This window comes from Podarcis pityusensis (genome assembly GCF_964106645.2).
Source record: "Podarcis pityusensis genome assembly, chromosome: 3".
Classification (NCBI taxonomy): domain Eukaryota; kingdom Metazoa; phylum Chordata; class Lepidosauria; order Squamata; family Lacertidae; genus Podarcis; species Podarcis pityusensis.
The window spans coordinates 86,926,348-86,951,434 of record NC_138026.1 but is presented as its reverse complement, the minus strand read 5'-3'; the positions used below and the strand labels follow the sequence as shown (position 1 = coordinate 86,951,434).

Genomic DNA, 25,087 nt, shown 5'->3' with positions numbered 1-25,087 from the left:
TAGGGCTGGAAATACCCCCCACTTGAAACCCCGAAGAGCTGCTGCCAGTCAGTGTAGACAATACTGAGCTACATGGACCAATGGTTGGACTTGGTACAAAGCAGCTTCCTATGATCCTCTGTTCCCAACATTGCATTTGAGGGGAAGGCTGTGTTGTTTACTCAGTGGGGAAGGGAAAGCTCTCTGCATGTCATTAAACACACCTCATTACTACTGCGTATATTCTAGCAAAAGAGCTATGGAAGCGTGAAATAAATCCCCCACATGTGGAAGCCACTAGATGGGATACAAGGAAGACATGAGGAGATAGAAAAGTTTTTAAAACACCCATCTACAATCTAAACTGAAAGACAAGGGAGCTGCTCTGTTTTTCTTCTGCAGTACTGAATTCCAGATCAGTTTGGCTGATCTCCGTCTTCACAGGACTATCTATGCACAACAACGTCCTGGACAGCATCTTTCCCTGCCTGTCCTCCCTCCCCAAGCCTATTACTGTACAAAACTTATCTGCTAGAGGTTTCTGGCCAACAGCCTAAGTAGAAGAAGGTCCAGAGATATGAAAGGTTTAAGCCCTCAGTATTTTCAAACCAAGGACCCATTTTTGGCTCACACATATGACTGGGGACTCACTTCATAATCCCCCCAAAAAAACATTTATATGGAAGGTAAACGGCCTTTCTGTGTGCTCTGGTTTCCGTCATGGCGTTCCGCTGCACCAGAAGCGGTTCAGTCATCATGCTGGCCACATGACCCAGAAAGCAGTCTGTGGACAAACGCCGGCTCCCTCGGCCTGAAAGCGAAATGAGCGCCACAACCCCAGTCACCTTTGACTGGACTTAACACTGCGATCCCAGATACAGTGAGAGCAAGGTACCACAAACTCTGCAAAGGGAGAGGCATTCCATGTTACATTCAGTAGGCAGAAACTGGAAGGTCAATGAAGCTTGTCTTGCTTTGGATGAAGGCTTGAGGAGATCCAAGTTATTTTTCAAGACTTGACTCGGGGTAAATATGCAGGCATCTCTTCTTTAAACCCTTTTAACTGCATTTGCCGCTTTAACCTGCAATCCTAATCATGTCTACTGATAGGTATAGCAAGCAGGGATGAAGTTTTGACTGAGAACTGGACATGGGGAGGGGAGGTATAATAGTTCTGTAACGGTTAAGTGCCATTTAATTTAATACATGGTTAACAGAAAATACTTCCCAGGGACATCCCCACAAAAGATTCAAGTTTGTTGTCTTTCTTATGTAAATCAAGGAAATGCATTAGCATAGAGAATGGAAGCGGCAGAGGAAATCTGAAGAGAGTGAAGCAATACTGGTGTTCTAAGGTTTAGTGTCTTTAACGTCATTTTCGTTTTACTGTTTAGGCATTTACATGGCACTCACATCACGGGGGGGGGTGCCCCCTTGAATAGCACAAAGATTATGGGAGCAACTCAGCAAGGAATTGGGTGAGCAGACAAGTCAGAATGCAGACTGGCTTCATTTTTATGCTGCTTTCACAAACCTGGCTTGGGCAGGGTCACAGAGCAGTCACAATCCCACAAATTCTGTAGTTATCAACTGCAACCTTCCAGAATTTACAACTTAAGTGCCACATACAGGGTGGCACTGTGGTTTAAACCACTGAGTCTCTTGGGCTTGCCGATCGGAAGGCCAGCAGTTCGAATCCGCGAGCTCCCCTTGCTCTGTTCCAGCTTCTGCCAACCAAGCAGTTCAATGTGAGTAGATAAATAGGTGAGTAGATAAATAGCTGCGGTGGGAAGGTAAACGGCATTTCCGTGAGCTCTGGCACTCATCGCAGTCCTCCATACGCCAGTAGCGATTTAGTCATGCTGGCCACATGACCTGGAAAGCTGTCTATGGGCAAACGCCGGCTCCCTCAGCCTGAATAGCGAGATGTGAGCCGCACCCCATAATCACCTTAGACTGGATTTAACCATTCAAGGGTCCTTTGCCTTTACTTTTTACCTTACTATGAAACTAATGAAGCTTAAGCTTCAGGGCCCCTAATCCCAAAGGGGCTCCAGAAGTGATATTAGTCCATATTCTTTTTTTTTTTAAAGGGTCTAGTAGTCCCAATTTGATTCATTTTGTTGTTGTATATATTTCAACAATCCCACAGTTTGAGAGTCAGTAGCACAGATGTTGTAAATGTTGTTGTTAACAACCCCATTGAAGAATATAACAGTGGTTACGCAGACTTTGTTTCTGGTTCAAGCTTCATGGCCTAGGTCCACCACTAGGCATATACATGCAACAGGAACCAGCAACAGCAATTGACTATCCATAATGCATGCTCTTTCCATAAGCTAAGTTGTGGCAACAGCAGTGGGGTGGAGTCACAGAGGCACTCTCCCAGCCCTGGCATTGCTGCCGCTCACCTTGGGGGCTGCAGCAGGGTTTTGGCAAGGTCAGAGATGTGCAAACAATGAAAAGGAAGACCAGAAGTTGTGAACAGAAGAGAGCTATAACCCCAGAGGACAAAATTCTTAATCCCTATTAATTTTAATGCTTAAAACTGCTACTCTCCTGACACCGCCACTCCAAGTACCCTGCTCCATGGCGGCCTCCTCTTGCGTTTCCAGGTTGGCTACTGGCTTATGCTGTGAGCCCTTTAACAGCTCAAATCTGTGCAATTTGTAGGCAACTTTTACACTTCCGTCCCCGGTAATAATCAACTCAGTTTATAAAACTGTGAATGTCAAAAGGCACAGGGTTGCCACAAACATATATCAGGAGAGAAAACACCAAGACCCAATCCAGGTATAGCATCTTAAGGCACCTTTAACGTTTGAGGAAAGGGGCTGGGGATTTGGAGAGCAATTCTCCCTGTTTTGTGGCTAATGTAAAAATAAAATAAAAAAGTTCTTCCAGATCCTCCTCTGTTTCCTGTTCAGTCAATAAATCTGCACAAAGAAAAACATATGCTCTTACAATAGCCCCTTTGCCAGCAGGCACACAACCAGCTTGGCACATGTTGCGTAGACCACCAACTACAGCAGCACTTCATTATGAGCTGTGTGCAGGGTGCCAGATGGGAAGAGAAAAACAGGGAGCCAGCCAAGGCAGACTGAAGTGGTGGCGTTGGGCCAACTTCACCACTGATGGGGTGCAGACCTGCCATACCAGCATCCTCTGAAGTACAGGGAGGCCTTCATGCTTTGCTCCACAGAGTTAGGGCAGAGGTGGGTGGGAGGAGCAGAGAAAAGAGATAAACAATAACTCAAAAAAGTCATTTCCATCTGAGAGTTTGTCCAGAAATAGAGGCTATGCCTGGTTTCCGAAATACAGCATGAAATTACAAAGCATTCAGAGATTCTCCAAGTTCTCAGTGATTACATTTTTTATCGATATCCTTTGACAAGGACTTAAACTTGTGGAGAACAGGACACACACACAGCTCGTGGCAAAAGTTAGAAGGTCAGATTCAGGCAAGGTGCTCAGAACATAAACCCCAGAACTCAATATGCACAAGACAGAAAGTATCTTGCTAGGCATAAATGGAGATGTCAGAAACGAGGCAAAGATGTTTGACAGTGCTGGGGAGCAGGAGATATTTTAGCCAAGGCTTCCCCAATCCAATGCATTTCAGGTGTTGCTTGACTAGTTGCCATGCTCCCTGACCCCTGGCCATACCGGCTGGAGTTGATGGGAGTTAGGAGCCCACTATGTCTGGCAGGCATGTGAGGAAAACGGTATAGTTCATCTGTCATTACGGCACTTCAAGCAAAATGTCCGCAGGAAGAGAGTTGAAACTTAGAATAGCAGGAGAAATGAGTAAACCAAAGAACAAGATGACAAAGAACAAGAGTGACCAAGACAGAAGTCAATAATCAGTTAAGCACACCTCTGGTTACTTAATTTCCAACATGCCAGCACACACATGATTTTCTTCCTCTGAACTGTCAATAAGAAGCAGACGTGTGATGAAAATACAGGATATCGTTCTCTAATCTAACAGAAGGTTTGTCACAGGCCCCTTGGCTCCATCAGGAACTGGCATGGCTTGGCAGCCCAGGCAGAAGAGGAGGAAGAAAGAGAAGATGAGCTTAAAGGCTGGTGCCCAAGGATGGTGGCTCTCATCTTGTGACTCAAGATGTTGGAGAGGGGGGACTCAGATCTCCCAGCCCACCCCAGTGCCCCTCCTGCAGAGTACAAGGCCTCATTGGGGAGGGAGGGCTTCAACCAGCCAGTGGGAGGGGCTGAGCAGGAGATGATAGTGGTGATGGAGGTGGAGTCAAAGGGGCAGGACACAGTGTTGTCACCAAGAACCAGGTGCCAACTTTGCAGGTGGAATCAGATGCAGCAGCTCAGATAGAACACACATTTGCATATACAGCTGTCTCATAAGGCCCATCAGTTTTGCGAGCAATTGAGCTCACCCTGCATCGTCTTTCAAAGCTTGGGGGGAGGGTGCAGACAAGTGTTGGGACATCTTTGTTGCTCCTGTACAGTTCTGCATCGCTTGCCTTGCTCGTATACATTGGAATCATGACTTTCAGACTTGCTGCTATCTCTGTACCGTTTATAGCCAGAATAAAAATATCTTCCTTACTCCCAAGTAAGAGCCAGTGTCGTCGTGTTTTGGGATAGGAGCATGACAAGGCTAAAGAAATGAGCAGTTGTATAGAAGGTCAGAGTGTACGTCTTGTGATGAAAAAGACGCCCACCTGAAGAGAGTAAGTTCTCCTGTGGGAGGTCAGCCTGGTGCTTTAATTAAATAGAGGGAGGGCATCGTTGTTGCTGTATGAGAATATAATAAAGAAAGGCTAGGTTTTTTCCAGGTCCCAGAAAAAGAACAACTCTCTCAATGTTCCCCTCTTCCTTCGCATGCAGTGGAGCTTTCAAAGCCCGTGCCAGAAATTTGGAGAGAATTAAAATGATAAAATCAACAGAGAGAGAAAGAAATATATTCAATTGGCCCACAGCAGATTTTTTCCAGGAACACAGGTAAAACATCCAAGGGTAATGAATATTTACTGGGCTGATCAGAAGAACATCTGCCTGTCCTTGTACAGTTAAGATTGGATTTTGCTGCCGTCATATATATACATATTTAAGAAAGGTAGGGGCACTGACTCACATTTTAATGCTTAACGCAATGATACGCTCATGGCTTTTATATATATAAATGCAGTCAAATGCAGCAGCATTTTATTGTACTTTTTACAAAGCAGATGGCAAATATCAAAGGCCAAACTGTAGCCTTTGGGCATACTTCAAGGGGCCCAGAGAAATATTTGGCTTGCTAGAGATTCTCCGTCGGCATCTGAAAAGGCTCCTCTATATATAATGATTTAGTAATGTGCACTCGCACAATAGTATACAACACACAGCCTTTTCAAACATTTCCAGGTCGTTGATTTACACTGGCCCCCTTACAGACCGAACCTTTCTAATTCAATTAAAACCTCAGCCCGGCCAATCAATACAAATGCAGCCTGCCTTTCTTTAATGCATACAGAGCAGAGGCCACAGCTACAGGCAAAGCGAGGCCCAGGAGGCAAATTCTGCAACCTACAAGCCTAGTTTCCATTCCAAACTAACGCTGCCATAAACACTCATAGCTCCCTGCCCCCCAGCTTGGACACAGTCCAGATTTCAATACAATCCAGGGAGTGCTTCACACATGGCTCCCCCCCCCCCCATAGAATGATAATATCAGCATAGAAAAAAACCCCAGAAGCACAGCATCCCTTGAGAACTAGGCCAAAGTATTGTATTTTTCCACAAACGTGTGGGTCCGAAAGTGTGGGCCCTTCCAGGCACGGGCTTCATTTCCAAATGAGACGCTGAGATATCGGTAACTGGTTGCTGGCAACAAGGTTTTGTTTATTACTTAGCAGTAAATCCGGATAAAAGAGTGGGGTGGGTGGGAATACTGGCTGGCATTTCAATGCCAGCGAAGTCCTGTGGATACTGCAAAAGTCTTGCATGCCATAAGGAGTTGTCCATCCCACATTAAACACCCTTCTTGGGGCACCCTAACCCTATACAGTGGGGTGTGTGGATCTGAGTCTGTGTACACACCATACATTTAAAGTGTACTCCCCCCATACAAGAGTCATGCGAAATGAAGTTTCTAAAGGGCACTGGAAAGGTGGAAACTATGGCTCCCAGGCAGAAACCAATACAGTCGTACCTCTGGATGCGAACAGGATCCGTTCCGGAGCCCCGTTCGCATCCTGAGCAGAATGCAACCGGCGTCTGCACCTGCGTGGGTTGCAATTCACCACTTCTGCACATGCGCATGGCATCATTTTGAGCGTCTGCACATGCGCGAGCGGTGAAACCCAGAAGTAACCCATTCTGTTACCTCCGGGTCGCCGCAGAACACAACCTGAAAACGCTCAGCCTGAAGCGACTTTAACCTGACGTATGACTGTATGTTTAAAATGCATGGTATGTACACAGCCTGACAGAATGACCAATAGTCACATTTATACCACATCTGATATTAAACTAGGGTTGGCTCAATCTGTCTACTCCCCATCGGGTTACATCTGATGTTTTTACCCACAGTTCTGTTCCATTTCCACATTGGGGAAAAACAACTCTCAAAATATACATTTGAATGTGTATTTACATGGGTATGTATTCCCTTTCAAATTAATATTTAAAATTGTATCTTAGTCACTTAAAATATTAGGAACTGTGTAATAAGGTTTAGAGAAGCACAAAATATGGTGGATACTGTACTTTTCCATGTATTAGATGAGGGTTTTTCCTTTAAAAATTATGTTAAAAAATGGGGGGGGGGGGTTGTCTTACACACAGTCATTGCATATTGGTGATGTGGAATTGGTTGCTTCCACTAGCCTTGTGCGTGTTATTGGTGGCTGCAAGAAGGGCTGGTGTTGATTTGCTTTCGCTGCAGCAATTGGACGGGTGATTGGTGGCTTCTGCCAGCAAGGGAACAGCTTTTGTGGCGTGCCGATCCACCCCCCATTTTCAACAACTCTGGGCAATCTCCCCCCCCCCATTTTCTTAAGTTCAGCCCCCCAAAATAGGAGGTGTCTTATACACGGGGGTGGGGTGTTATACACGGAAAAATACATAAGTGCTGGTGGATTAGCCTGAGATATGTAGGTCAGGGTAGTATTTGCCTAAGCTTTACTCAGAGTACACCAGCCCAAACTAAGGCACATGACTAGGGGCTCATCCCCACTTCTACTTGTCCTGCTGCTTTTCTCCAGGATGATCATTCAGGATCACACAATTGACCAGAATCGACCAGGAACGCCCCGTGATCAACCAGTAGATCGTGATTGACCTGTTGGACTGCCCTGATTTATAGGGTGGGTTCTTTAATTGGTTATTGGGCTTTTTAGAATTGTAAACCGTGCGTTGCCAAAAATCATTGCAAAAACACAACTGGCGGCTGGTGCAGGTGACACTTACCACAAGCTCAGAGAACCTTGCATTGAGCTCCTCCGCTGGTGGGATTGGCACAGAGAACTCCAAGAATTGCAGAGGGTTGTTGTCCTTGAGGTTGATCTCAGGCAAGTCGCTGCCCCCAAAGCAGCAAAGGAACCCCAAGGCATGACGATTCCTTTTTCGGGGAGCCATGGTCATCGTGATGTGAGGTGCTATCTAACAATCATGATCTGCAGAGAAAGCCAGAAAAGACATATAACCAAGAACCCCAAACCTTCTTAGCTTCTTCTGTGATAATTAATAAGCAAGCTTTTGAAAAGAAATGGGGATGACGTCGAGGAAGACTGAATGCCAAATGGCTGAATTTCTTTATTACATTCCCCCCCCACACACACACACTACTTTGTGTAAATATATTTGGAAGTATGAATACCTCAAAACTCTATTCTTAAATAAAAATGAAAATACAGAGAGAAAAATATATAAAGACAATTACAAAATAGTAAATGTAGAGAAAAGGGGCAAAATGATATTGACAAGAGTCTTTCACATAGCTATTAGCCTTTTTTCCACTAACTTTTATCCTAGGAGAAATTTCCCCTTCTTTACATACAAAAACTGAGCAAAAATCAAGAATAAGGTACTAAATGCTTATGCACACACCTCCAAATTAAATATTTTCCACAACCTGAAAGTTTCTCACATTGATCTAGGAGTATGATAGATTAAATATGTCAGAATGAATTATAATATGGATGAGTGCTTTCTTCAATTTTTCCATTCCAGAAATTAATTAAAAGGGGCCATCTTTCAATAAATTGATCTTCTAGTTAATGAGCATAATCTCTTCTTCAATAAATTGTTTTAGTAAAACAAGCAAACCAAAGAACAAAAAAGTGGATTCCCATACTTTACCTGTAAGAATGGCAGGACACTACAAAGCTCTTAGAATGTCTGGGCAATCTTGTTGGTTTTAAAGACATTTTGCAATCATAAGAGGTTTTAAACTAAATCCCAGCTGGAGGAAATGGAAACACTACATACACCAAAGGCCCACCACATATAGGTAAGTCTTAAATACAAGAACTTGGGTCCTACAGGAGAGCCTAGCAAACTTCAAACTAAAACAGCAGAGAGACACTGGAGCAGAATATCAAAGGATTTCAATGTCTCATTCACTAGGAGCCAGAGACCATTTTCAACCCATGGTCAAATTTCTGGTTTGGGGTGTCACACACCTGTGATGGACGGGGCCAGAGGCAAAAGTGGAAGGAGCAATGGTTGTGATTTCTGTACACCAAAATTATTTAAATTCCACCCATGCAAAAGCCAGAGGTTTCTAGACAGGCAACTCTCCATTTTCCATCTAGTCAAGCAAGGAGCATTTGGACCAGGGTGCCAACTTAAATAGAATTAGGGGGGGGGCAGGAAATCAATCACAAAATATGGCACATGCACACCATTTGAAAGACAATGCCTATCAACTTTGGGGAACACTCCCTCAAATATTTTACTTAGGGGGCCAAAGGGACCTCAGCCCCTAGGAGTTGGCTCCTATGATTTGGACGCATTCCAACCAGGCAAAAGCGCTTGAGGAAGGTGTAGAGCAGGGCCAATGAGGGAAAAGGGGAATGAAGGTGGCCTAGAGAGAGTTTCAAGGAACAAACTGAGAAGTCTGGATGGCTGTGTTTGGCCCCTAGGCCCAAGGTTCCCTACCACTGCTATACACTTATTGCTGCTGGGTGAAGGTTTCCTAATAGGGGGATATCATAGGCTTCTGGGAGTAGAGCAAAATTCCAAAATCTTTTGGGTGAGGGTGTTTATTTCCCCCTTCTTTCCAAACAGTGGATAAGCATACCTGGCCCTTCCAGCTGCTGCCACTGCTGAAGTGTGTTTTGAAAGGCAGAAATAGCCATTGGTCTAGTGGGACAGCACATTGCTGCCACTTGGAGCAGCATGGACCAGGTTTGTTTTTTTATTAAAAAAACAGACAGAAGGAGGAAATCAATCCCTAGCCATAGTGTGTTAGTCCTATGAAATGTTCCCCAACAGCTAACCAGTCACCTTCCCCAGTCTTTCCAAGCATTTTCCCCTCCCCGGGCCCCTTACCCCAGAAGCCCCCAAAATATGGCCAGTCCAAAAGTTCCACCCAGTCCTAACAATAATGTGTGGAGAATGTGGAATAAACCAGTTGAGCTTGAACTCCAACTACAGAAAAGTGAGTACGACTTCTTAAGATTTAACCGATACGTGGTGGGGCAACTCCCTGGATCGCTATGTAACAGCTGAAGGATAACAGCTCATTGGGAAATGATGTTTTTAACCAATGTTATCCCCTTTCTGTTGCATATGTTTTTGTCTAAAAACAGGTACAGAAATTGAAGAGGGCAACCAAGGTAGTCCTGAAGAGAGAATCTGGTTAAAAACAAATGGAAATACATTGCTGAATCCCAGCTCTAAACTGTGGCTAGTCTCAGCACCCCCTCCTAGCTGATGCTGTTTTATACAGAGTCAGACTACTGGTCCATCTAGCTCAGGACTGTCTCCACTAATTGGCAGTGGCTTTTGAGGTTTCCGGCAAGGGACATTCCCACTGCTACCTAGAGATGCTGGGGATTGAACCTGAGACCTTCTACATGCAAAGCAGATTCTCTACCCCTGAACCACAGCCCTTCTCCATCTTTGTTACATCAGAATGAGGCTTATGCATTTGACAGTTGTCCTTAATATCCCTGGTCATGCTGGACATCTGTGACCACTCACTAGAGCCAATGGGTGGATTCCAACACTCGGCTCAGACAAAGATTTAATATCACAGCACAATATGATCTTGCACAAATCACTCAGCTATTGTATACTGACAATAGCTAACTTACATATTTGCTGCTAAATTACACATTTGCAGCTAAAATAAAGATTATATAACACACTTATGCACATTCAGGATCAACTGCCATGTAGTATTTTCCTTCTTGGAAATGTTTTTGAGGTGGTATATATGTTTGTGTATGTGTGTGTGTGTGTGTGTGAGAGAGAGAGAGAGAGAGAGAGAGAGAGAGGGAATGAATAAGTATTGCAGCTGAAAAAAAGTACTTGTCCTGGATCTTTCAGAAGAGATCTTTAAGTGAAATATTGTGATCAACTGCATTTCATACTTATTAAAAGTGCTCCCAAGGTGGAAAAAGTTAAGATGGAGCAGGCGATTAAAGTATTGTATTAATATTAAACCAGTAGAAGTAGAAAGTCACAGGCGTTTCATTTATTCATTTAAAAGCATGTAACTAATATATTAGCCAAGATACCCACTACATTAGACTTGGGCAATTCAATCTTGTGCAGGCTTACTCACACAAATGGCACACCCTCTTTGGTGAGGATGCAATTTTATACACACCTCATGGAAGCCTCATGGAATTAAATGCAGTTAACTTCTGCATAAGCATTATCTAAGATGACCCTGCACATTGATTTTGAACTCTACTGTGTGGACACAGCCCCTTTATCCACCATGTTGCAGTCGTCATCAATCACAGTGGTAAATGAGAATACTTTCCCTACCCTTCCATGCATTCCAGTGCTTGTGGTTGAAAATCTTGTGGCCTCCACACTTCCATAAAACTTGCAACACACCTCAGTTCATGCTATTCTGAGGGACATGCATCATACTGCACTTCCCACTTCATCACGCAGACTGGCCATGCTGTCATCACAGCCAACAACAGGTAATCCTGGGCCTCTAACTGCAACACAGGACACCAAGCAAGGTTCTCCTCAAGCTGCATTTGAGCAGATGGCCTCCAAGCAAAAGGAGTTTCTTCAGCACTGCTGAATGCACACAAAAATTTGAGAGGTCATTAAGCAAGCCAAAGGGACGGCCCTTGAAGGCTGGATGGAGCCCTTCGTCACTTCAAACACATGGTTTCTGATTTACATTTTAGAGGAAAGTCTATGCATGAAAGAACCTGGTCATGAAGAGTTTGGGTTGCTGTCAGAGACGAGGAGGGGCAAAGAGAAGGAAGTCCTTGGATCTCAGCATACAATGTCAACTGTGAGTTGTACATCCAAACAGGAAGTCTCCTGCCAGGAGTTTGAAAGGAAGGATCTGTGCAGTCCACACAAAGCTGCATATTTTTCCCTTTTAAGGGCCTTGTTGTTTGACAGCTTGGAGGCTTGTGTTATTTCCTCCACCACCAAAGAGCTCTATCCTTTTCACATAATCTGCAGAATAAACCATTATTTTGAGAGTAAATAATTAAAAGTGCTCTTTCAAGAGTCTGGCTCCTCTGGGCGCGAGGGAGGAAAGGCAGGAGATGGCAGGTGAGCAGAGTCACTCACAGCAACAGCAACACAGCTGAGTTTTGTCAGGCAGGGTGCCGCTATTGGTTCACCCTAACCTGCCCCGGGACACACTGTCTTATTTATTTGCCTGAACAAGGCTGCCTTGTCCTCTTGCAGAGGCCAAGCACACAGGCTGAAAAACTAACTTTGCAGTGGTAGCAGCAAAACTAACATACCATGTCCTCATTTGTCTCAACTCCTCAGGACCCTTCACTACATAACTTAAGACTGAATGTGTTTTGTGCTTCCTTTACTCCTCCATGATGATCTGCCAATCCATTTAGCAGATGGCAGGAAAGCAGCCCAAACTAAAGGAAGCCCAGCTTTCCTGGATACTAGCATCAAGGCAGGACTGGCGTTCAGAGCCTTAGCACTGGCTTCCAAGGCACATTCTTACAAATGTAGGAATTGCAGTGCAAAAAGTCAAAAGCCAGTTTAGTGTGGGATCAGGCGTCTCCAAGCCACCCACGCAGAAGTAAGCCATAATGCCTCTGTTATTATTATGCAATGCTGTATGTGTGCGGCTGGGAGAACAAGTAGCAAAAGAGAATATTCTTTCTTTCAGACCACAACCGGTAGCTAGCTTTGTGTCCTTCTAGGTTGCCAGTGGACCTTCTTGAAAAGAGAACCCAAAACTAGCTTCAAGGGGCTTTCCCCCACCAAACTGCATTTGTTACTCTTTTACATTATTACAGTTATCTTCAAGACAAACACCCGCTAATTGTGTTCAAGCTGTCTGCTGAAGCCTTCCCCAGCTGGGCACCCTCCAGATGCTTTGGATCACAACTCCCACCAGCCCCAGCCAGCATTGCCAATGACCAGGGAGGATGGGGAATTGTAGTTCAACAACATCTGGAGGGCATCAGGTTGGGGAAGGCTGCTCTACCGCAAAGTAAATAGGACTCTGCTCTACTGTGGTCACAGCAATTACACCCACCGATGACATATAACGTATCAAATATCTTTGCACTTGCTTCAAAGCTCCAATATACTTAGATGACTAATAGAAAGAAAGCAGGTTGAAACATTTTTAAAGCTGATACCCTCCTTTCTCTTCTACTCTTCTACTTCTAATCAAATGCTCAAGCAGTACCATGGTCAGTACCCCAGGTGAGCAGCATACATTCCTATCATATACTCATATGCATTGTAGGCAGCAAATAACAATGTACGGTTTCAGATTTGTTGAAGAGATGAACTGGTCCTCCCCTGAATTAGCAAGCCGTATAGTTTCTGGATCATATCTTCAACACAACTTAAATGAAATTACAGATTGGTTCTGTGCATTGGTTGATGTGACCCAACAAACTGCTATCTGTCCAGCTTCCCGAGCGATGAAAAATGATACAAGGGTTCTGCTGATTGGTTGAGTTCCAAAGCTTCATTTGGGCCACAGGGGCATTGACTGACTCAAAACACCCCAAAGTGAAGCTATGTCTGCCTGGTTCCCTTTTGGCCACCTGGTAGTGGTGAGGTCAAGGCAGCTCCAGTCTGGATAATCTGCCTGTCCCTGGATCTCAATTCCATTCAATGTTCTATGGCTCAAGGTGGGTCAATGATCAGGCCTCGACTTAACAAATATAAACCAGTGGTGGCTGGTGGGGCACAGTAAGCAGAGCCACAGCCAATGAGAGGCAGAGCCAACTTATTCTAGTTTTGTCTCCATCATCCTCCATGCTGAGCTCTACAAGGGCAACACTGAGACTAAAGAGGAGAAGGGTGAAAGCCAATGCCTTGGAATGGTTGTATTTATTATTATATTTATTTTTTACATTAGCATCCCACTCTTCCTCCCAAAGGAGCCCGGGGAGACAAACAACAAGTAGTAAATCAATAAATATTTCAAAAGATTTCAACTTCAAAGGCTTGTTGAAAGAGGAAGGCCCTCAGTAGGTGCTAAAAAGGCAACAGAGATGGCACCCATCTAATATTCAAAGAGTAGGTGCCAAAGAGTAGGTGCCACAACACTAAAGGCCTGATTCATACAATGTGTGGATCGGACCTCCTGATAAGATGGTATCTCAAGTGAAAAGACAGACAGGTGAGTGCTGGCTGAGGGCAGATGAAAGCTGGTAGACCTTAATGAGCCAGCCTTCACTACTCTAGACCCTATTGCTACGGAATATTCCACAAAGCTCCCCAATACAGGGCTTCTTGGTAGATGCCATGCCTAAACATAGAAGAACGTGGGCATGGGACCCAGCGGGAAACCCAATAAAGAGACATCAGGCAGCTATCTAGCTTAGCTTCTGTGTTTTCATGGCTGGCTGATGGGGGGGGGGAATTATAGCGCTCACACAAGTAGCACAGTTACCCCAAAAGCAAGGTAGTAAAAGCTTTATAGCATCCTTCTCCGTTACATAATCTATATTTAGAAGCACTAACATTTTCCAGCACCCAGCCCACCACCACACTTGGAGTCAGCACTCGCTATGAAGGGGAAACTGTAACCTCTTGACTGTTGTAAAGCGTAGGCACATAAGAGTGTCTGGAGGTTTTAAAAACACAGACCACTGGAGGAATCACAGGGTGGAGTGCATTACTGGAAATTTATAAACTGAGACAGATTGTGTAGGGCTGCAGAGCTTATAATACACAGTTCCAAAAAAAGAAATAAAAGTTTGAGAAGTTGCTGGGGGGGGGCATGAAAGCATCAGCATGTTTATATACACACAGTGTGTTTTTTTCCTTAAAAGAAATGTTTAGAGGTACTCTCATTTCCCTACTCATATTGAAATACTGCCCCTCAATGAGGCCAAACTTAGATTCACAAAATGTTTAGGGGTATGTGTACTCCCGCATCACCCCAGAAACAAAGCACTGTATACACCCACCCCCACCCCCACCCCACACACGTAAGCACCCACACACAAAACAGAGATAGCAAGGTCTGAATATAGCTGTGTCCTGAAGCTTTAAAATTAAAGAGAGAAAATAACTAAATGTATGTTCTGAAATGAGCTTCTTTTTGTGAGGAAGTGCAGCAGTGGCTGATATAGGTGCCTTTTCCCTCCCTTTGATGAAGTGGCTGATGGGGGTCATTATCTGCACCATTTTGTGAACCTGTTTTGTCAACCACTCTTTCAGATATGGCAGCCATTTTATGTTATGCCCCCATGGCAGCCATTTTAGGAATGGTACACCCACAGTGTTGCCTCAAAATTCCAAATGTGCTTACTGGCCCCCAAAGGATGGCAACTCTAGTCTTATGATTTCTGTGGGCTACTTGCACAAATTTCAGGACAGGAAAAAAATATTGGAACCAAAACGCTGCTGCATTTGGTTATGTGAAGTATTTTAAATTGCTTATATTACAATAATATAAAGCAAGCAATTTTTTAGGGGGGGTAATAATTCCAACAAATTAAAAGTCTGGCAGCATTCCCACCTCCACCAAACCCTACTGTTTATAGTTGTCTGTTAGGATAGGATAGTAAACTTGCATTCATAATAACCTAAAAAGAGCCCACTAGATCAGACCAATGGCCCATCTAGTCCAGCATCCTGTTCTCACAATGGCCAACCAGAGACCTGTGGGAACTTTTCCCTCCTGTGGTTTCCAGCAACTGGTATGCAGAAGCAACGCTGCACTCAGTTGTGGTAGTAGCCATCATGGCTAGTAGCCTTCAACAGCCCTCCCCTCCATGAATCTGTCAAATTCTCTTTTAAAGCGAACTAAGCTGGTGGCCACCCCTCCATTCTGTAGTTTCACTCTGCACAGCATGAGCAAGTATTTCCTTTTATCTTCCAACATTCAACTTTATTGGATGCTCCCAATTTCTAGAATTATGAGAGACGGAGAAAAACAATTCTGTATTCACTTTCTCCATGCCAGGCATAATTTTAGAAACTTATTCAGAGACACAGGAGCAATATGGTCATAAAGCACCGAAGACTTTGTACTTCTTAGAAGTTGTGTACAAAGATAATCAATGGGAATTCCCTCTAGAGATGTCTGTTTATACGCAGTTCTTCTTTTGAGCTGTTCTTGGCTCTGTATTCTTGGTGTTTTCTACAAACAACACAGCAGTTCCCTGCCACTTGAACCAGCGTTTCCACCCTTCCTTAATCTGATATTTCCCACTCAGCCAGGGCTATGGGCTGGACCAGCTCAGGCGCGGAGGCCTGGATCTCTGCCGGGAGATCTAATTATAACAATGTCCTCTTCCTCTGACAGGGAGTACGTGTTCATTTCTAATCCACTTGGCCCAGCGACCAAACACAATTAGCTACATATCTGGAGATCTACTCCAAACGCTCATAAGAACAGGGCAACTCCCCTCCCCTCACACTGTCTCTACATTCTCTGTTTCATTGGCTAGGGTAGGAAAGCTGAACCAGGGGGGAAAAACTCATTTCTCAGAATTCCCATTCCACATACTGATGCACAGGCTGTCAACACGGTACCCTACAAATGTTTTAAATGACAATGTCCATCATTCTTGACCATGTGCTGTTCGATAAATCAAAGAAAACTCCCCAATTCTTCCTTGAATGGACACTTTATCCCCAAGAAAGGGAGGCCAGACACAGGCATCAATGTACAACTCCACTTAATTTAGAGCGTACTGTGGGCTATGCCGATCAGGAGTCCACACTAAGTTCAACTTCAGTGCCAAGCTAGCGGGAGCTGATGGGAGTTGTATTCCAACAACGTGGGAAGCTACCATGTTAGCTAGCCCTGAACTAGAGGTCCTGAACTAGAGGTTCCAACAATTCATAACATGTGAGCTACTATAAGAGATTTTCTGCAAATAATGCTCATCATAGTCCCTGCATGATAAACATACAATGTCCCTTCAGACATAGGGCAGAACCTCAGATGATGTGTGGCTCACCCCAGCTCTACTTCCTACTTTAGAGTGGATGTTTGAGGCAGGGAAGCCTTCACACATGGGCCTCTACATGCAGGGTTCCAGGACCAATAAAGGGCCATGTGAGTAGGCTTCCCTGTCTCAGATATCCACGTGGGGCTGGGGGGAGAAACACGTGCAGCAGGGTAGTGTATTTTGGTTGCTTTAGCGGCTGTCCAAATATATTTCCAGGATATCTTTTTTTCAAAAAATAAATAAAAGCAATGAGGTCAATGTCACGGCAGCTGTTTATATGTGTTCCTTTGCACGTGCAAAGTGTCTCCCTTAATTGAAATGAGTAACATCATGGGAGGGGTGTTCCCAGATACCCCATCCTTTGCCCTTGGAAGCCTTATAAGCTGCTGCTGCTGTATGAGAGGAACATTGAGCAACATCATGAGAAGGTTGTTTCTAGGACTAAGGTGAAACTGTGTAGCTTCCTTACTATTTTTGCTATTGGATGCCGCATGTAATCTTGTTATATTTATAGCATTGAAATGTGTTTCTTATGTTATTGCGTGGACAGGCAGAGTCCCCCCAACCCCAGGTGACTCCAGAGTGGAATAATGCCTCAAGACAACGTGCTATGGGATTAAAATTGGCCACAACTTTATTACGTTTCGGATGTAGGGAGACCTTGGCTCAGGCATTGGGCGTTTATCCTTCCCAGTCCCCAGCCAGGGATCTGGGGGACATCAGGGTTATCCAGAATGTGTGGGGATTGGGCTGGCTCTGGAGAACATATGTTCAAGCAGAGAGCCTGCCCCCATTTTGTTGCCGTCGCAAGAGAGAGCAATGACCACCTCTCAGCGAATGGCCAATGCTTCCCCTCAAGACCCCGTTAATGGGGAACCCTGGGGTCACCACCACAAGGGGGGTGTGGGTCACCGCTTCACGCCCCCCCCTATTTAGGAAAGATTCCGCCTGAAACCGCCAAAGTTGTGACATTTTGCTATGGGGAAGGCAAAATCTGCCAATGCAGGAAAATTCCTTTCTTGCCCTTCAACAGCGACCATGATATAGCAGTGCCCGCGTACCTGTGGAGAAGAGTTTAACCTGCAAAAGAAGGCTTAACTGAGGGAGGACAGGGTGGGAGAAGCTCTGGAGCCAACTGACACTTTGCAGGTAAGATTCACCCATTTTTGTGTGGGCCGGGCGGTCCCTCCCCTTACCTGGCCAATCCCCTGGCAACGCCTCCCCATGCGGGATTGGGCGATGAGGTAGGCGGAGACCTCAGGTATCCAGCCTGGGGAGGGCGAAGCCAGCCCATACTACCAGAAGCCACATGGGATCCGGGGGGCTGCGCACAACCATGCAAAAGGCTCCCCCCATTTGATGTGGGGAGTGGTCATTATATTTTTATTTTGCTGTGTTTTTATGTAATTGTTTTTATATTGTTTGCTTGAAATGCATCCCTGTTTCTTTGTTGCAAGTCACTTTGAGCAGTGTGTGTGTGTGTGTGTGTGTGTGTGTGTGTGTGTTGTGTATGGGAAAGTGGCTTGCCGAAAAAATGAAGGGATGAAGGGATGAATGGCACAGCTTTTGACAAATGAACATGAACGAACAATCAGGGAATATCTTATATAAAGGAGATAGTGTCCCTGGAACAAGGTTAGCTGCAACCGTATCAGTCCCATGGTGAATATCACAGCTCAAGTCTTGGGAACATAGGAAGTTGCCTCATATGAGGTCAGACTATTTGTTCATCTATCAAAGCGTTGTCTATTCCAGTGGTGGCTGGTGCTCACTGGAGTGGTGCAGCATAAGTGAGAGGGGCCAACAGTAAGGAGAACCAGAGTCAAGGAGAGTCCACTTTTTCCCCCACCCACCTTCCTGTTGAGTTCTGCAAAGACAACACTAAGACAAAGGAGGAATAAGCTGTTGCCCAGTATCAGCTGCTAGACTGGAAGTAGGGCAGGTAGGGACTGGTTGAGGGCAGAATGACATTGGTGCTCCCCTTACCCTAATGGACCAGGCTCCACAGGCTCCAACTAGGGTTTCATTCAGAAACCTCTACTACCTTTTTTCCTTTAACTGGATATGATGAGCATCAAACACTGAACCTTTGGGGGTTTTTCCAGAATATTTGCTGTGTAGTTCCATACAACACATAGGCTTGAAGCCAAGTTTTTTGGTGCTGAAAATTGGGATTCAGACTTCCACTTAACAAGTAGGTGATTTTAGGCATCTCTCTCTCAGTGTGTCTCAGCTTACAAGTTGGGAGCATGGCATAATAACATGAATAGTACAGTTTAAACTCACAAGCTCCCTTTTGGGATCATTCTGTGATACACCCTGTATGCCCTTCAGATTGATTTTATTTGCCAATTAACTTAATGACAGATCATTGCTTTTTAAATATGCACTTTACTCCTTGTTTTTATGTTGCAAAGCTGCTCCAAGAGGATATGAATAAAAAAAAATGTGGAAAGGCTGAGTGAACAGTCAGAATAATGTGTTTCCCACATTTCATAAATAGATAATGCATCATATGCTTGAAGGCCACAGGTCTCAGTAGTAAGGAGCAGAAAATGAATTGCAGGTATAACACTCTAGGAAGCTACCTGTTTTCAGCTGGAAAGCAGAGTCAGAGGTTGCAAAGACTTAACAGGCAACTAAGGCAGACACTAGAAGAAATCAGCAGCATAAGCAGTCAGAAAAGGGGTCAGAAAAGGGCTAAACCAAACAGCAAACACCAACTGATGAATGCAAAGCCTTGTGGATGTTGGCCAACAGGAAACCTTTTAACTACAACCAGTTAGAATCCCAGATTTTAGACTAGAAAGGAATTATACATAAATTCACAAAAAGCCCAGCACTATAGATATGATCAAGTCCTAATCCACAGTTTCGTAACAGATTTAATCCAACATTTTCTATGTACACCCTTCCCTAGCCCCACACTCTCTTTACTATATCCCTCAATATCAAAATTTATATGGAGCTTCAGCTTCCTTTCCCTCATGAAAGGACCCCCTGCTTGGCAGGGGGTTGGACTCGATGGCCCTTGTGGTCTCTTCCAACTCTATGATTCTATGATTCTATGATTCTATGAAATAACAAGATGGAAGAGCCATTGACATGGATTGTGACATATAAAACAGTGACAAGGTTGGAATTCAAGAGCTCACTGAAAGACTTAAGAAAAGTCCTGTTGGATCACCTGAAGGATTCATATAGTCCATCACCCTTCTTCCTGCAGTGACCAGACACCTCTGGGAGTGTCTTGAAATCAACGCTACACCATGTTACATCACACTGCATAGTTCCCAAGGCATTCCATGAACTGTGGCAAGTGGGAAGCTGTGGAGAAAGACCTGTACTATTTCTTAATGATCACACTTCCTGGAATGCTTCAGGCATCCTAGAATGTAATGTGGCATCATCACTCCAGTAGCATTCCACAAAGGGCAGCTGGTGAAAGTTGTGGAACAGCCTTGTACCACCCACAGCAATGTAGTTTAAACAGGAAAGTGGGGGGAGGAAAGTCCTTAGCTACCTCATAAGGTTAAATAAGATAAGAAGAAACACCCCTCCCTCCCAAAAAAAAACCAATCCCACAGCAATTGCCCCATCTTTCAGAGAGGTTAGTTTCACAACTGCCCACCAAAAGGTTGAGAAATGAAGTTTTGACATGTTCAGCTCAACTTCAGACTGGCTTCGCATCTATTCCATTTACCCAGGAAATCTTGGGGAAATTCATTTTAAAGGAGAAAGTACTATGTCTCTTTTATAGATAATTATCAGCATGGCATGTCACCAAGATACCATTACCAGGATTCTCTGGAGGAAAGCATTGACGTTAAAGCACTACAAAAGATAAGGCCACAAATGTACTTTATTTGACCATTATTCTCCAGAATCAATGCCTAAATAGGATTTTCTCTTCTTAAGGTGGAAAAACACCACAGAGTGCAAGAAGACTTGGCTGTGGAAAAAAGATAATTCCACCATCCTAAGTTCCTACAAAACCTTTCTTCACGGAAACAAACAGCATAACTAAAATTACCCTCATAATGCCTCCTAATGCTGGCTCACAAGTGAGGAAGAGCTGTAGAAAGATTGTAAGAGGCTACTTTTGAAAGATGCTTAAATCACCCTCTTAATCCTCTAAAAAAAGCTACATTCATTCTGCAGTGGTCTTTACTATCAAAACAGAAATGAACCCTTAGAACACTGAGAAATACATTCAGGTCCAGTCCAGCTAGCAAAAAGAACATTTAGCTGATTGTTAAAGAAAGAACCAGGGACTGGAACCTTTCCAAAGTCAAACATTCAGATGATTTCAAGTAACACTACAAACTGTTTTGGGTCAAGCACATTTGTCACTCACTATTCAGTGTCATTCTGCACTATTCAGTGCAGAAAACAGAAGGTGACCATTTTTATACTGATAATGTTACCTATGTAACTTTTTCATTTAGTTTCTGGAAAATCCAAGTTTATCCCTTTTGAAATCAACCTGACTGCTCATGTGAGAATGACCGCTCCCCGCATAAAACGGGGGGTGACCTTTGCGTGGACGTGCGCAGCCCCTGGATCTGGAGCGGTTCCATCAGCATAGGCTTGGCTTCGCCTTCCCTCAGGTGGGATACTAGGGTTCCCCGTTAAAGGGGTTTCTGAAGGGAGGCTTTCACCGTACGCCAAAAGGTCGTCATTGCTCTCCCCTGCGGCGGCAGCGTAATGGGGGTGGCTATCTCTGCTTGAACATATGTTCTCCAGAGCCGGCCCATCCCCCCCACACACACACACACTGGATAACCCTGATGCTCCCTAGGTCCCTGGCTGGGGACTGGGGAGGGAGAACGCCCAATGCCTGAGCCAAGGTCTACCCACATTTGAATTTAATAAAGTTGTGGCCAATTTAATCCCATAGCACGTTGTCTTAAGTCGTTATTCCACATGACGGGGGGACCGCTCGGGATCTGGGGACTCCGCCTGTCCACGCAAATATACAGAAGGGAAGGGAATGGCGATCCCATTCTTTAAGAATTTTTTTAAAAAAAAATCGATGCACAGCATGCACCCAATGAACTCTTCTTTCTACAACTTACAGTCATTTTTTTGAAAATCCTGAAGAGCTGCTCAGTACCTAGTTGGACTAGCCCAGCAGGAGGTTATTGCTTGGGAGCAACATCCAAGAAATTGAAGGCAGAAATCATTTTGAAAAGACAAGCTAAATTACTCAGAAAAGTTCTCTGCACCCATTCCTAGGACTAGCATCTTAAGCCACTTGTAAGACTACTGCTTCCTTTCCTTTTAGAAATAATTCTTAAATTCCACCCATTAATGGAGTCTGTTTGTGAAGACAGCATCATAGCCTGTAAAACAGCAACAAGGAGGGCTTTACCACCTTACAAACCGACACAACCATTCGTGGTAGCATAAGGTTTGTGGCTTAGAGTGATCACTTCAGATTATTGCTGTTACTATTAATATTATTTCTACTACTACTCCTCGGCCTTCACCAGAAGATCCTGGGGCAGCAATACAAAATGCAGTATTGCAAAAAGTTTAAAATAAATTACAATTGCATCTAGAGTGGGTCCAAATAGATATAAGGGCAAAGGCTAGGGCAAAGGTGTATGAAGTCTGATGCTCAGTTGGCGGTGTGTGTGTGTGTGTGTGTGTGTGTGAGAGAGAGAGAGAGAGAGAGAGAGAGAGATGGTCATACAAAGGTGGAGAAAAGAGGAATAAATGGTTTGAAATCATCTGGGTTGACTGTTTTACACACACACACACACACACACACACACACAATCAATGTATATATGCTTTCAAGTCACAAGCCAATCAAATAAGGGATCTCTGCTATATTTTTGTAGTTTTTAGATTTAGACCACAATGCCATGCAGAGTCCTAATGTTGCATCATCACCAACACTACTACACAACAGCAGGCTATCCAAATACAATCACCCAGAGTGAAACTCAGCCAGGCCATTGGGGCTCACACCCATACAATGACGTGATTGTGAGAGGCACAGATTAACTGCATCCTCCACAAGTTCAATGTAAAGTCAGTTTACATAATGGCTGGAAATGGATAGTTTTATGCTTTGTGAAGGAAAGGAATTTATGTGAGGGTTCTCATGGCCACATATGCAGAGCCATTAATTTGGAGAGCAAGCGCCCGTTGCGCGTGGATGCTGTTCTCCCTGCAGGGGCCTCTATGATTGAGGGAGCACCAAGGACGGAAAAAACAAACAAGGGAGAGGACCACCACTACCTCTGCAGATCCTATGAATGCTGCCCAATGGCCAATCCAAACCCAGGATAATCCAAGTCTCTTTGAGAAGTCGTGTCACCGCAGACACTCTCCAGAGAGATATACAATATTTGACTCAGGGCAAGCGAGCTGGAGGCAAACAGACACAAACCACTACAGATCTTACACACATGGGCACAAAAAGCAACCATAGCGCCATTACCCACTATACATTGTGACTCTACCTTAGTTAAAGTGTTTACACCCAACTGGAGAAGATAGTACAACTCTACAGGGCAGCCATGTCTCATGTCCCCTTTCTTTCCTTGCCAGAGCAGCTCTGGGAAAGAAAAGCAGAGAAAGCTTTCTAGGGGCTGCCATGGGAGAGATGGAGAAGGAAGGAAAAGGGAGCTTTGGGGAAGTGATGATAATCCAGTTTAAAACTGCAGTCTATTAGTGCTGCGGTCCTATATACACTTACCTGCAAGTCTCTCCAACTGAACTCAATGGAACTTACTGCTGAGTAGACATTAGTGTAGGATTGCACAGTAAAACTGCCACCCTAAAAACACCTAACACATCCAAAATGCAGCCCTAACCATGTCTGCTCAGAAATAGGCCCTACTGAATCCAATAAGGTTTACTCCCAGTGGGGTTGTGATTCCAGCCTTACTAAGGAATAAATCCCACTGAAAACAGTGAGAGTTACTCTTTCTAAGTGAACACATATATAAGACTATGCTGTAAGGCTGCAATCCTATGCACAACTGATTTGTGAATTGCACCATTTCAGCATTTCCCAAGGATTAAATCACTCCTCATTTATTCAGTGTAACTTGCTGTATGGGAATCCAAACAGAGCAACTGTTCTGGTTGTTGGATGTTCTTGTATAAATCACCACCACTTGGTCCATTCCTCAGTGTTATTACTTGCAATGAGTTGCTGGCTCAGATTATCACAGTCTTAAACAGCATGGCAGGGCAAGAGCAAAGGCCTTCTCTTCCTTTTTCTCTGATAGCATGTTAGTTGGGCACAGGGTATAGCCCTCTTTCTCACTGGAACCAGTGGTGTGAATAGCAAACAGAGCTTTTGCCAGGAAGTTGTCTTCCAGAGCACAGAGATCAGCTCTTACCAGCAAAATATAAAAACAAAAACACACACTCAGACAAAGCAAGACAAAATAGAACAAAACCTTTTCTGCCTCGGGAGTTATGATGTGAATGAACCAAACCACATTAGCTACTTTTGGCAAGCTGGATGTTGGAAAATGAACTGGCGGATTCAAGGCATGGTCTTATTTTACAGTTCCTAGTAACCATCCAATGAAATCTGTATGATCATTCCATCATTCCAGTTCTAAGCAGAAGGGCAATTGAGAAAGCGGACTGCTAGCCAAAGTCTAACCAACATGTATTGAAAATCAGGGCTTAATCTGAACTAAGGTTCAGGCCCTCAACTTCTTTTCTTAAGCAGAAGGCAAGTCTTAGAAATGTGTACAAAGAGTGTTTTTGAGCATGTGCAGCTTCATTGCTCTTGCTATTGTGGAATAATATTCAGCTCCTGAATAACTGGCATCAGAGAAAAGGGGTACAACATCACTGGGCAAAACTGCTGAGCAGAATAAAATATTTGCATTTCATCTTACTGACTTTATTAGAGAAGGGGCTGATATTTTTTTAAAATTGCTCTCCTTGATTGATAAGTGTTCCCAAAGAAGCATCCACACCATAAACAAAGCTGTAAATAACTTCGTGAGTACTATAAATATTTCACAAATTCCATATTGATAGAGTCATTAAGTAATTTTTTGCTTGGATGTTGCATAGAATAAGCAAACTTGCAGTTAAAATCCATGAAGCCAACAGCTGCCAAAGGCCAATGGTCCAAAATATACCGTATTTTTCAGTGTATAAGACTAGGTTTTCCCCCCTAATAAATTATCGTATGCCAAAAATTAGGGGGCATCTTATACACAGATAGTGCCGAGGCCATTTTCTTAAATCTGAGTCCCCCAAAATAGGGGGTGTCTTATACATGGGGGCATCTTATAGACGGAAAAATACGGTATGTGACAATAAATCAACAGGTCACTATAACAGGTAAATTTGGACTTGAGAGTCACCATACCAAAACAGTTGGGAACCACTATTCTAAAGGGATAAAGGTAAGACACCATCACCAACTACCAACACATCTCAAAGTTACATCCCAGCTGCCCACCGTTAGATCAGAAAAACATTTATCTGTGAGACCTGTACATCCCTCACCACCAGAAAAAGGAGAGAGGGTGAGCTGCAGTCCT

The 25,087-nt window shown here is 44.1% G+C and overlaps 1 protein-coding gene across 6 annotated transcripts in view; it reads right to left on the bottom strand.

Moving 5' to 3' along the window:
* DAAM2 (dishevelled associated activator of morphogenesis 2) overlaps positions 1 to 25,087 on the bottom strand; it is a 216,907-nt gene that overhangs the window by 121,428 nt on the left and 70,392 nt on the right. For all 6 annotated transcript variants that reach the window (XM_081000107.1, XM_081000112.1, XM_081000111.1 and 3 more), the window contains one exon: positions 7,411 to 7,616. In XM_081000107.1, coding sequence (XP_080856233.1) covers positions 7,411 to 7,584 — 174 coding nt within the window. In that variant the 5' untranslated portion in view covers positions 7,585 to 7,616. The remainder of the gene's footprint in view (positions 1 to 7,410; positions 7,617 to 25,087) is intronic.